The sequence below is a fragment of the Microtus pennsylvanicus genome, chromosome 6 (genome assembly GCF_037038515.1).
Source record: "Microtus pennsylvanicus isolate mMicPen1 chromosome 6, mMicPen1.hap1, whole genome shotgun sequence".
Classification (NCBI taxonomy): domain Eukaryota; kingdom Metazoa; phylum Chordata; class Mammalia; order Rodentia; family Cricetidae; genus Microtus; species Microtus pennsylvanicus.
Window position 1 is genome coordinate 26,119,782 of NC_134584.1, and position 13,715 is coordinate 26,133,496.

General features: G+C 42.1%; 1 protein-coding gene across 2 annotated transcripts in view; it reads right to left on the reverse strand.

The window, feature by feature from the left end:
• Adamts12 (ADAM metallopeptidase with thrombospondin type 1 motif 12) overlaps positions 1-13,715 on the reverse strand; it is a 231,404-nt gene that overhangs the window by 19,577 nt on the left and 198,112 nt on the right. For both annotated transcript variants that reach the window (XM_075975878.1, XM_075975877.1), the window contains exons 19-20: positions 9,869-10,969; positions 2,070-2,222 (exon numbers count right to left, since the gene is read on the reverse strand). In XM_075975878.1, the coding sequence (XP_075831993.1) occupies positions 2,070-2,222; positions 9,869-10,969 (1,254 nt within the window). The remainder of the gene's footprint in view (positions 1-2,069; positions 2,223-9,868; positions 10,970-13,715) is intronic.

Here is a 13,715-nt window from a genome sequence, read left to right on the forward strand (position 1 = left end):
AGGACAATGCTTAATTCAAGAAACACAGCAGGGCGACTGTCAAGTCAGCGGTTGGCAGAAAGGAAGCAACACTGTCAGGAAGTGTGTGGGACTGCAAACCACAGGTGCATTGGGTGTCAGCCCCACCGGAGGGGTCTTCGGGAGCATCTTTGGAGCGTGTTGCATTACTCTCAATGTTTCCATGTCCCTCAGAATTCATTCTGTTACACAGCTGCTGTACGTATTTATTACGCGGTGTTTCCTCCCATCTACAATGCTAGGATTGTTTCTCAGAACTGAGACTATACAGAATGAGGTTCATAACCAAGTGGGTTAGGAGAGGAAAGACTCCAAACCTCAGTTTCCTCCAAAACCTCAACGGAGATTATAAATTCTTTGTTAAGTTAGTAACACAATGGTTTTTGAAAGCTCCAGCACCAAGCGCCTGAGGGTCTTGGTGAGTGCTGGCATCTGCAGGTGACCGAAAGCTCATGGAAGTTCATGGAAAGTCGAGCACTTGGCTTAGCACTGGGCAAACAGCTTCTCTAGTCAGTACTCCTAGGACAGGATTCACCTGTCCATCGGCCTCTTGCTCCAAGTCCAGGAAGTCAGATGTTAACAAACACCTAACAGTCACTTCCGGACCTTCACTACCTTAGTCTTGCCTAGAGCTTTTCAATTTTGAATAGGCTCTTAGCATTTATTGTTTTGCTCACTGTTTGAATCTAGGATATTTCTCAAAGGTACATGTGGGAAAACCTCGTTCCTCAGCATGGTGCTATTTGGAGGTGGCAGAAATTTTAAGGAGTGGGAAGTCTCCTGGTTGCTGGCAGCTGCCCTTGAAAGGGATGTCACTTGTCTTTTCTGTATTTTGCCTCCCCAACACCAGGGGGCGGCATTGCTTCACCGCATGCTTCCTACCATGGCTGCCATAGCCCTTCAATTCCTTAGACCCGAGGCTATGGTGCTGTCCTTCCTGTGCCGACAATTTAGGCTATAACTCAGGATGACTTTTAACACATGATTCTATTCTCTTGGCTCCGCATGTGCCGAGATTACAGATATGTACTATCATGTCTAATCTTGGGATATACTTTTTAATGTCCAGATTTGTAAATGGAGATTTCCCTTTGTTTCCCCACCACCCAGACCCAAGTAATCACACAGAAACTATATCAATTACAACACTGCTTAGTCAATGGTTCAGATGTATTCCTAGCTAATTCTTACATCTTAAATTAGCCTATCTCTATTAATCTGTGTAATGCCATGAGGCTGTGGCTTACTGGTAAGGTTCTGGCATCTTTCTCCTTTGGCAGCTACATGGCATCTGCCTGACTCTGCCTTCTTTCTCCTTGTGAATATTTAGTTTTCCCACCTCCCTATATTCTGCTCAGCCATAGGCCAAAATGGATTCTTTATTAACCAATGGTAATAAAATATATTCACAGCATACAGAGGGCAATCCCATATCACAGATTATTATTTAAACCATTGTCATCATCATGAGTAGTAGTAGTATTTGCCATGTGTATGTATGTGCATGTATGAAGGCTTGAAGGCATCAGCTCCCCAGGAGCTGGAACTACAGATGTGGATGCCAGGAGTTAGACTCAATTCCTCTGTATGAACGGAAATCACTCTTAACTGCTGAACCATATCTCTCGCCTCTCTCTAGATTATTTTTGATGCTTTCTTTCCATTTTAGCCAAATAAAACTGTTTTGCAAAGAGCCATTGAGCCATGAATTAATTATATGTGTGGCGAGGGGTAATTTTTCATTGTACAATTATAATTTTCATACAATTGCAAAATTAAAATAATAGAGAAATATGGTGCTGCATGTTGGAGAAAGCAACTAATTTTGAAAACTTAATGCTTTGTCCCAGCTTATCTCATGGCAGTAGGACACACAGGTAAAAATCTGTGGGTTAATACAAGTCTGTATAACTTAGAGTAAGCTGATGTCTGGTAGCACCTGTGCTTCTTAAAAGAGGCAGAAGGGAGCAGACCTTGACCAAGGAAACACCTTTAGCAAGTGTTTATGCAAGACCCAGCCCTTCCCCTGGAAACACAGCCTCATAGGTTACCTTGCTCCAGTTGCCCACTCGCCAGCCAGCACAGGGGCGGAGGTGGCACTTCTTGGCAGGGTCTGGCCTCTGAATGGCTGCGCAGTCAGCCTTCATCCCGGTGCTACACTCCACGCTCCTCCAGTAGGCCCCCAGCCCGCAGGTGGTGGAGCACTGCAGCAGGAAGGAAGCAAGAAGGTAAATGGAAAAACTTTGTTCATGTGTACTCATCACCCGGACCCTGGAGTCAAGGGTTTCCTGTCCCCAGAAGCTAAGGTTGTCCTGGATGTGGGTTACACACACAATCGAATGTCTGGCTGAGTGGTTTAAAATGCATACCTTTAACGCACAGATGCAGTTGGGGTTCACCCAGCTGTATATAAAAGAAAAGCCCCATGCAAATCAGAATGTGCTTTTGCTTGATCAGGTGACTGACACAAACACCTGGGCGGTACACATATTGCTATATTTCATACCACTCCAGTCCAGCATGGATGTCAAATGTGAGCACACTACAGAGCATCTCATCTGTAATGTGGCAATGACTTTTATCCACTTTCTTTCAGAGGTGTCAATTAGTATTATTATGGGATAGACAAAGAAGCTTAATGCTGCCTTGTCCATGGAGGATGAGGGGGCATTCTTCCTCCACACTTTATGTGGTACATTCTGGTGGTGCCTCTCAAACTCCACCATCTCTAGGTAGCATCCAGAAACCCTGATAAACGCAGATTCTCATCAGTCAGTATCCGCGCTAGCACTGCGATGCTGCATTTTTACCAAGTTCCCAGAAGATGCTGATGCTGTTGCCTCTCAGACCACAGCTGGAGCTGGAGAGAAGTGACAAAATGCTGCTTGCCACTTCTTGCTCCGCCGGCAGGGAACAAGGAGTCACCGTTTCCATAGGTAGAGCGCCTTTGTCTCAAGCTGTTCCCAGTCATTGATAGTTCTTCAGTATCACACGTTTAGCTCGTGTTCACCTTGAAGATTACACAGTTTCCCCTTGTTGGTCCTTTTCTCTCCTTGCATCCTCTTTCCTGTTTACCCTTGGGGAAGGGTTTTTTCTGAATCCATAAAACACAGCTCTGAACATATTTATAGGAGAGTTTCTTTTGATAAATTATATAAATCAAGAGCAGCCTTATGTTTCCTTGGCTACACATTTGCCCTCCATATAATTTTGTGCTTCATCTGGTGCACATTTTGGTATTATATAGTGCACACACACACACACACACACACACACATTCACATTTAAATCTTAGATGAAATGTAGAATCACAGAAAGGGAAAAGTAGAACACACCAAATGTCATAATCTTATTTCAATTTATTTATAGAGGAACTCTCTCCTCATCCTTAAAATTCTTTAGGGCTTGATCTCTATCTTTCCTGTTTCTCTTTGAACATCACCGCACATCTCTACAGTAGAGACAACGGCATCTGATGTGTAATTACCATCTCATGGATGAAGTCCAGCAACGTTCCCCGCCATTCACACTCACACTCTCTTAGTTTCTCTCACCAAGAGATGGAATGGCTTTTTTTCAGCCATTAAATAAAAGCCACTCTTGTGACTTCTTTTGGCTAATATGGAGGTTCATGACATGCTAGTTACTGTGTTTTGCTTCCCGCTCCTGCTGCAGACTCTGCTTTTGCCGTGAACATGTGCCTGGGCTGCACATCAGAGGATGAGAGCTAACAGGAAAGAGAACTAGATGACACAGCTGAAGCTCCCCCAGGCCGGCTTTCAACTGACCTCCGGCAGGAACCCGAGAGGACAAGCTGAGGTGGAAGGAACCTCCTGGCGAGGGTAAAACTATGTGGTGAACAATCACAGTTCTGCTGTTTGCCAACTGTGGGAGTCTTTGCCAATTCGGCGAGCCCAGAAAACAACAGTAGGATCCCCCTCACGTTGGGTTGCTCTGAGGAATGGAAATTACTCATACATACCACCTTGCAAAGGTCACACAGACAGAAAGTATGCTGTGTTATTAACTTAATAATGTGACATAGAAGGAAAAATAAAAGTTAGGCAAGCCTAGGAAAGTTGTTAATGAGATCACACTGCCAGGCTAGTAATGATCTCATTAAATCTCCAGAGATGGCCATAGTTTCTTGGGCCATATTTATGCTACAAATTATATATATATATATATATATATATATATATATATATATATATATATAATTTCTCGAGCTTGGAGTTTGGTCCTCCTCACCAGAATTGGCTTAATTCTCTTTGACAGTTTCTATTTGGGTCTCCTGCTACAGTCCAAAAGTAAAGCAGACAAGAGGAAATCCACAGTCTGTAGAAAAAGCAAAGCAAAAACCACATTCTGTCAACTAGACGTTTCCCAATATTGAATTACTTCCAAATAGGAAGTAGGAGATGAGGGGAAGCAAGAGGACTTTGAGGAAGTGAGGGGTAACTTCATTCTGCCCTGTGGCCCCTGCAGCAGCTGAGCGATCCGGTCTAGGAACAAAGGCGGGGTGCTAGAACTGGAGCAGACACTGAGGGTCAGGTCAGCAGCGTTTGGAAGAAAAAAGCTCTGAAAAGCTGTGGAAAATTGCTCTGTCACTTTCATTCTCTTGACTCCATGAGCCTACATTAAACCACCTGGCCCAAGGGATCTGACTGCAAAAGAAAGCAAATCAGTGAGATGAGGGATTCTGACAAAATAAGAGTCACAGCAATGCACAGTACACAACGCTTAATGTTTCTGTTACATGAGTGCGGGTGGAAAAACGCCCCTGCTCCTTGCTATGTACCTGGTATCCTTTGATCTCAGATCAACCTTAGGAGTCAGATCTGATGATCTCCTCCTCAGAGATGAGGAGACTGAGGGAATGACAGGATGCACCTGCTCTGGGTTCAAGGCCAGCAGCTGCATTTTCAAACTGCATGTCTTTTTATAGGGTCAACTTCATTTTTTTGCATCAATTATTAATTCTGAAACCTGAATTAGTAAAAGAGATGTGTTAAGTACAGTGAAGGCCTCGGGCAATCATTTAATGCAAGAGAGAGGCTGAGGGTACATCCTAAGAGAGACTTCAGATCAGATCTTGTTTGTTTTGTTTTTCGAGACAGGGTTTCTCTGTGGTTTTGGAGCCTGTTCTGGAACTAGCTCTGTAGACCAGGCTGGTCTCGAACTCACAGAGATCTGCCTGCCTCTGCCTCCCAAGTGCTGGGATTAAAGGCGTGTGCCACCATTGCCCGGCCCAGATCAGATCTTTAGAAACATTAGAAATTGTTTCTGGTTTAGGAATTAGAAAACTTTAGGGAGAGGAGGCTTAAAATGACCCCAAAGAACAGGAAGGATGTGAGGGCAGAGTGGGAGGGGTAGGAGAACCCAGGCAGAGGAACAGCATGGATGAGACCCTGGACAGGGACAGGCAGAGAATAAAGAAGATTGGGCACTTGAGAGTTTTGAGACCCAAATGGATGCTGAAAAGCAGTAAGACGAGAAAGTCAGCTTATGTAAGGTTGCAGTGCCAATTGGATGTTTGATTAGATTTTCTTTGTTTTCCATTTCCCTCCCTTTTATTATTGGCAGAGTACATTTTCTCTGATTTGTATGCATTGAAAAGACAGGTATTTGTAAGAAGGACACTGTAGTGGTTAGAACAGCCCTATTAAGTCTCTTGCAGTGGTGTGAGGAAAAGTTTGGAGAAGGGAAAGAAGCCCTCGGACCAGTGGTGAGGCAGAGGCAGGTGTTCTGGGCAAAGCTATGCCCTGAGGGTCCTGCATCCCTAACTACTGAGCTACTTTGGGCTGGGGGATCCTTCCTTATTAAGGACTTCCCTGATCACTGTAGGCATTTTTGTAATTGCTGGTTCTCAGATATTAAATATGATCATTACTTAATAACAAACAAAACCAGGCCCATTAACTTCCAAAGACTAGAAACTTCGAGGCCTTCAATTAGCAGGAAAGAAAAAGGGAATGACAGAATTGATGAGTTTATCCGACTTCAAACAGTATTAGAGCTTGTTTTCATGGGGGAGAGGAAGATTAGTTTCAGTGGTGATTCTCTGGTTTCTGAGATAATGTAATCGAGAGACAACCAAAAGAAACAGTATCAGAAGTGGGCTCAGGGACCACTGGATGCTCAAAACCCAAGGCTTCCATCCTGAAGTCAGACTTTCTCTGGCAAACAAATACATGAAACATTTTATCTGAAAAATTCATAAAAGACGTAGTTCCTAAGCCCTGCCATGTAAGGGACCCCTGCCAAGTAGAGATCTCTAGTTCTCATTTATATTCTTGCTGCTACCACGATTCAGTTCCTCTTCTGGAGCCAAACTGCTTACAATCAGCAGCTCTGGTGACGGGAACACTGTTATCAATCTGTTGGTGAACAATTATTTTTGTCAAAGTCTAATAACATTTGAGTCTAAATGAATCGTGCCTTGATTTACTATAATCAAAATGTCTTAACCTGTAGGATCAAAAGTCATTATAGTTTGTGTCTACTCCATCATGCTTTAGTTTTCTTAGATATAGTCATTTCTTATTGAATTAATTAACGCTCGTCAGCTGAATAGCATCTATTGACTTCTAATACCAACACGACAAATCACTGCAAGACATTTCAATTTAGCAATTACACAGCTGCCTTGCGATTTGAGGCTGGATAAAAACATAAGATTGGTCATCCTGAAACAGGTACTTAGTCACATGATATCCCAGGATGACCCAGAACTTGCTATGAAGCCCAAGAGGGCTTTGAATTCACAATCTTCCTGCCTCTGCCTCATGAGTGCTAGAATCACAGGCACCTTTGTTTGTCTGTGTTTGTTTCTCAAGAGAGAGTTTCTCTGTGTAGTCCCGCCTGTCCCGGAATGTGCTCTGTAGGCCAGGCTGGCCTCAGACTTAGAAACCTGCCTGTCTCTGTCTCCCAAGTGCTGGGACTAAAGGCATGAGCCACCACCGCCCGGCCACAGGCATCTTTTAAATAAAACTTTCTTATTATTTCTGGATGAGGAGGGCTGTCCATCCTTACTAATAATCCTAGTGTAGGGCTCTCCTCAGTTACTGGGTTAGCTTTCTAAGGGGTCATCCCTCGTAATGCAACTTCCATGTAAGTACTAAGCCTGTCCTCCCCAATGTCATCCATGACCTGCCAATGACCAAGTAGACTCACTCCTAATTATAAACAGTGCCACAAATCTTCGAGTAAGTCTTACATAACAGATTATTCCTTACCAGACTCGGGTCTTTAAAATATGACTGTTCTCTAGGGTGTCACTCCTGGGTCACAGGTCTTTACAGTGTACAGGTAGTTTTGGGGTAACCTCACACATTTTCAAGGCTCTAACTATCACCCCATCGATCATGGTTGCCAATTTTCTCTCTAGCTATTACTTTCTTCAAGAACCCCAAACCCATACACACAAAAGCACCCTAGTTATACTTGGACATCTCAGAGGCACCCCTAACTAAATTCCATCAGCTCAAGCCACACCCACAGAATTGCTTTGGCACAGGAAGATGGCAGCCTCTGTCTTTGTTACTTGGGGTATGGCATGATTTTAGAAAGAAAGACACATTTTGAGAAAGGTATTTTGAAAGAGATGATTCTAAGAAACCTTGAGAATGTCAAACTTACTTGAAAATTTCCACACTGGATCAATGGTAGTGATATTGTGGGGGCCGTTTGTGGTTTTGTTGTTGTTGCTGTTTGTTTTTTACTCCAAAAGTAACCAAAAGGTGCCCTCTATGTTATTACAAAATTCTTGTGGAATATATTATTTTATCATCTGTTAACTTAAGGTTATCACATAACCGCCATTGCTTGCATATGTCATACGAGCAAAGGCACAACAAATAAAACTAAGGGCATAGAGGCTGCGAGTGTTTTCTCATTTGCAAAGGAGGGATTTTCGGTTCTCAACCATCCACCCGAGTTCAAATCCCTGTTCCTTAACTTGGTGGGTATGATTTTAGTTACTTCACCTCCCTCAGCCTCGCCTCTAGTTTGTCATTAATCTATTCGGGCTGCAGGAAGTATTGTAGTAGATAACTCAGGCTAATTAGCTTAAAATTATACTTCTAACACACCTTCGCCCTTTGTTTTCACGGTCAGCTCTTGTGCTTACAGTCCTCTAGAACTTATCAGACAGGACTGTGAGTAAAACACTTGGCTTAGGAGACGCATCTTTTCCCTTCAATAAATTAGATTACTACGAGTACAAATACCTTTTTATCTCTGAAGCTTGGCTTTTGTGAATAGAGATAAGCGGTTGAGTCATGAGGGGAAAATGTGATAACTCACTTTAGAAACAGACACACATCCATGGGAAAACACAGTTCAAATGCCAAGAATTACAGATTTGGTACAGAAACTTCGGGAGTTTTGAGTTTACCCATATGCTGCTGGTAAAGTCAGCACCGTGACCCATGGAGGCTCGTAAATTTACACAAAAGGACGCTATGCCCTTAGTTTGTGAGTTGGTGCTAGAATTCGGCATAGAGAAAGGAGGTTAGAGTGAAAAAGACAGTTCATCATCACGTTGAAAAGTGAGGCCTTTAGCTAGTAGTATCTTATGTTTCCTATTTGTAAATCAGCATATATCGAAAGGACAGCATCCACTATCTAGGACAGCCAAAGGGAAAACAATAAGAGACCGTACATGAGAATGTTCTAGAAATTAGCATGCCTTGTAAATTGCTGTTACTATATTTTTGTTCTTATAGTAACAGCTATTATGTACTAGATATTCATAATGAACTGCTCTAGCTTGGCTCCCTCTAGAAAAGAAAATAACACATAAATTATTTGAACTTGTGTTTACATTATCTTATAAGTTCACATACTAAACTTTTATTGAATTTCAAAAATTAAAATAGGTAAAATAGATAAAAAATGACTTTGGTGCCTCAGAAGGATGTTACTAGTTGTAGAAATAAAACAAACAAGCAAACAAATATTTAGTCAAATATCTAAAGCATGAAAATCGGTTCCAAAATTTACTACAATGTTTATTTATTCTTAGATATAGTGAATGTTTTAAAGAGGCCACTCAAAGAAAGATAATCAGATAATGAAGTGGGTGCCTAGCTCTGTCAATAGTCAGGTAATGCTTGTGATATGTAATTATATATTAATAAAGCAGTTTAAGTGTATCGCAGGTAGAAAAGGGACCTTTTGGTAGATATTTCCTCTCAAGCTTGTTTTGACCACACAAATAAAAGATATTAAATATTCATCTAAAATCAAAGGATATTGATCCCTTGATACTAGAATAGTACTTGGATATAAAAAATTGTTGACATAGTAAGCTCTATAATTTTTGTAGAGAGTTTGTCTCAGATTTCCATTCCAATTATGATTACGTCATCAGTTCAAACAAAGTCTGAGCATTAGCTGTCTGGTGGAATTTGAGGACAGGTCCTTACAGCTGTCCCTCATCAGAGACCTCTGGAGTGCACAGCTGGAAGGGACACCAGAAATCTCCATCCTAGGCTTATCGGTCTGCAACTTGAGCACCAGGTACAGGAAGAGACTGGATTCTCCACGCTCACACCCATCCTCCCTCCTCCTCCTCTATTCTTTGCACTCTTTCTTTTTCTTTCTCTTTTCTTTCACCAGATCTTATGTAACTAAGCTGGCTTTCAAGTCTGCCCTGCCGCCCAGGTTGCCGTTCAACTCACAATCCGCCCGTCTCAGCCTCTCAGGAGCCGGGACTATAAAGCAAGCCTCTATGCCCAATTAGACAACATTTTTATGTAAGTTCTTTTCAGAATGTGCGCAATGTACCATTTCTAGATATTTTCCATATAGAATCAGGCCTGGAAAAGGAAACCGGATCTCTTACTTTACTCCAGTTTCCGACAATCCAGTATGCAGGGCTGTGGTCCTTCATCAGCTGCTTGTAGTTGGAAGCATTTAGCAGAAATCCCTCAGCAATCAGACTAGATGCATCTTCCTCAGTCAGGACAGGCCCAGAGCCTTGGGCTGGATTTGTATCATTTGGCAATGCCAAGTGGTCATGGTTTTCTAATTTTTCTGAGGGTGTTGGCTCGTGGCCTCCTCCAAGAGGGAGTGAAATGTTTCTTGGTTTTTCAGTGACTACCCCCTCAGCTCTAGGTGTCTCATTTTTAAGGGACCAGTCAAGTAGCAAGCCTTCCGTCATTGTACTGAAGGGAGGCCATGAGGTCTCTTCGCCGACATAAGATGTTGGTGGAGGTCCAAGTGGTACTTCTGCCTTCCTCTCCATGGGTGACTCATGTTCAGGTGCTCTGACCTTGTTCCATATTACAGAGTGGTTTTCATCCTTGTTCATAGACTGGTCACTGTCTTCCCCTGAGCCGCTGTGTATCTCCACTTCTGGATCTGGGGTCAAGGTATCATAAAATGGAGTTACTTGCCAAGTCACAGCACGGCTAGATGATAAACCAGAATCACTCGTGGTTGTCCCAAGGTCTCCCTCTGAAGTAGGACCTGTAGCTGAGCTAGACACATTTTCATCCTCTGGCTGGATACTCATAGACCAGGATGTGAGGGGAGTCTGGGAAGGACTTCCAGAGGAAGTAGGGAAGTAGGAGTCATCTTTAGTCTCGGTTGAACTCTGCCATGCTGTCTCATCTGGTTTTTCAGGTGCTACAGTGGGGCTGTGGCTGCTGATTGCTGGGGTGCTTCTGCTGACAGACTCAGGCACCGTGGATGTGGACAGTGGCGTGGGCCTGGGCGTAGGTGCCGGGATGGGCCTGAAGGGGTCGTCCTCTGATATTGGTTGGCCTTTCCCACCGGGACCTACATCTTTCTTGAGTTTCAGAACTCTGCGGCTGGATGGGCACTGCTGCAGGCCACACAGAGCTCGGCTGTTGGGTTTCCGTGTCTTGTCACAAGGTTCGTTATTGTTCTTGGCACATGTGACGCTGCGCGTCCGCACTCCACCACCACAGGAAACAGAGCACTGGAGAAGAGAGACAGGCGTTAGTTTAGTGGGGAAAGATGCCTGTCTTCTATGGTAATGCCCAGTGGTGATGAATTGTGCAACTAATGTTCTATCTCCATTTGGCTTCTTTGCTTTTAGGTTTACAACTTCTTCTGGAGATCAGCCATCCCATGACCAGCCTGAACAAAAACCATGACACAGGCAAACTGAGGGCTCTTTGAGTTTTAAAGCCTGGGCACTACAATCTACAAAGAGTGCAATGAGCTACATCATTCACAGGGTCTCTTTAAGAGCAGGGAAGATTATTACTTCTTTCTCAGGGCTATGATGCTATTAAATAAAAACAAAATGTTGTTAGATTTGCAGGATTGTACTAAACGAGTTATATCAAAGCTTTTATATTTAGAAAATAATAATTAGAATTCATATAGTGTCTCCCAGGTGTCACAATCATTTATCTATGGCAGATAATTACATGAAAAGATAGATAATCACCATTCTCAAATACACTTATATTCTAAGTTTTTTTCTGAACTTGAAAAATGAGAAGTTAATCAAAGGTACAAAATATCCTTTCTCAAAGAATTAGGTCCTTCCATCAGTGTGATATTAATTCGCACACTGAGAATGTGGCATATCTCCCACCCCAGTTTCGTTTTACATTTCTGAAGGTTTGCTGAAGCACAAGTATCTTTATTGCCTTTTTGGGGATTTGGACAGGGTGCTCCATCCTCAGAGTTTAGTGTAAAACCTGTTTCATCCAGCTCTACAGCTGCTAAGCATACATAGTTTTTATGTAACATAGGAAAATGATGTACTTTGAAAGATCCATACTTTTACCAAACTGCTTCATTTTTGCTTTTCCTAATGACATATTTTTTTTTTCAACCAACAAGTTCCTGTCGCTAGTACAGGAACATGGGCTACTCAAGTCCCTTTGCCGTCCATTTTACATTGATTGATATTCTCTATCTTGTGTCCTTGAAGTCAAAGCAGATTTCCTCAGGGTATGCCTGCACAATACTCCGTGGATTTCACAGAGCCTCATAGCCATTATTCTGTGTGATATTTGCAACATCTCTGCAAGATTTACAAGGCAGGGGTGATTCTTTCTCCCTCTGGAGGAGAGGAGCCAAAGGCTCCAGAGCTCACTTGGAAGGCTGCAGGTCAGCCTCTGTAAAAGTCACGTGTATTAGCATGCTTTCTCTTTTTGCACCAAAGCCCAGGGCAACACAGACATAGACTTTGCTTAGTGGCCTGCCCACTTTTAATGTTAGAAGAATAACTGAAAGGCTGGGTGTTTCTTTTTCATACTTATATGCCCAGAGAATTCTTAAGATATTTGATCACTGTATGCACTTGTTAAGTGTTTATTAGGTGGTGGAAAAACAGGAATGGGGAAATTGTTACCTATAGGCTTATGCATTCTTTGTTTTCTTTCCAACAATCATTAGAATATATAACAATATAAGGGGTTTCTTCTGTGTTGTCCCTAACCTTTGGGTTATTTTGGTTTGTAAGATGAGTTCTAATGTGTGTGGGGGCTTGAAAATGCAAAATGCACTTCATTTTTTTTAACTGAAAAAAAAACCCGTTGAAGTGTGTGTGTGCCCTGTTTTCACCATATTGAATTATGGGAAAAAGAAATAACTGCAAAAAATTGTTACCTATAAGCTTAAGCATATTTTTTTTTTTAGCTTAAGTTCCTTGCTTCCTTAAACACTATCGGGGTAAAAAAATCTCTTACTCTATTTTGTTTCAATCAAACACAAGCACATACATTTTTGATCTACTCCATCTTAAAATATCAAAATCAATATGTAAAAAAATAGAAGAGTGGTGAACATTTTTTATTGCTTTTATTGAGCTATATATTTTCTCTACTCAATTCCCTTCCTTTCAAATCCCCTTCTATGTTCTTCCAAGGTCCCCATGCTCCCAATTTACTCAGGAAATCTTGTCTTTTTCTACTTCCCATGTAGATTAGATCCATGTATGTCACTCTTAGTGTCTTCTTTGTTGTTTAGGTTCTCTAAGATTGTGAATTGTTGGCTGGCTTCTCTTTGCTTTATGACTAATAGCCACTTATGACTGAGTACATATTTGTCTTTCTGAGTCTGGATTACCTCACTCAACATGATGTTTTCTAGATCCATCCATTTGCCTGCAAATTTCAAGATGTCATTTTTTTTCCCACGGTGTAGTACTCCATTGTGTACCACACTTTCTTTATCCATTTGTTGATCAAGGGGTATTTAGGTTGTTTCCAGGTTTTGGATATGACAAACAATGCTGCTATGAACAGAGTTGAGCACATGCCCTTGTGGTACGATTGAGCAACCTTTAAGTATATACCCAAAAGTGGTAATACTGGGACTTGAGGAAGGCTGTTTCCTAATTTTCTGAGAAATCATCACAATGACATCCAAAGGGGTTGTACCAGTTTGCATTCCCACTAGCAATGCAAAAGTGTTTCCTTTATCCCAAATCCTTTCCAGCATAGGCTGTTATCAGTGTTTTTGATTTTGGCCATTCTGACAGGTATACATGGAATCTCAGAGTTGTTTTGATTTTCATTTCTCTGATGGCTAAGGATGTTGAGCATTTCCTTAAGTGTCTTTCAGCCATTTTTAGATCCATCTGTCGCGAGTTCTCTGTTTAGGTCTGTACCCTGTTTTTTTTATTGAATTATTTGTGTTTTTTTGATGACCAATTTCTTGAGTTCTTTGTATATTTTGGAGATCAGCCCTCTGTCTGATGTGGG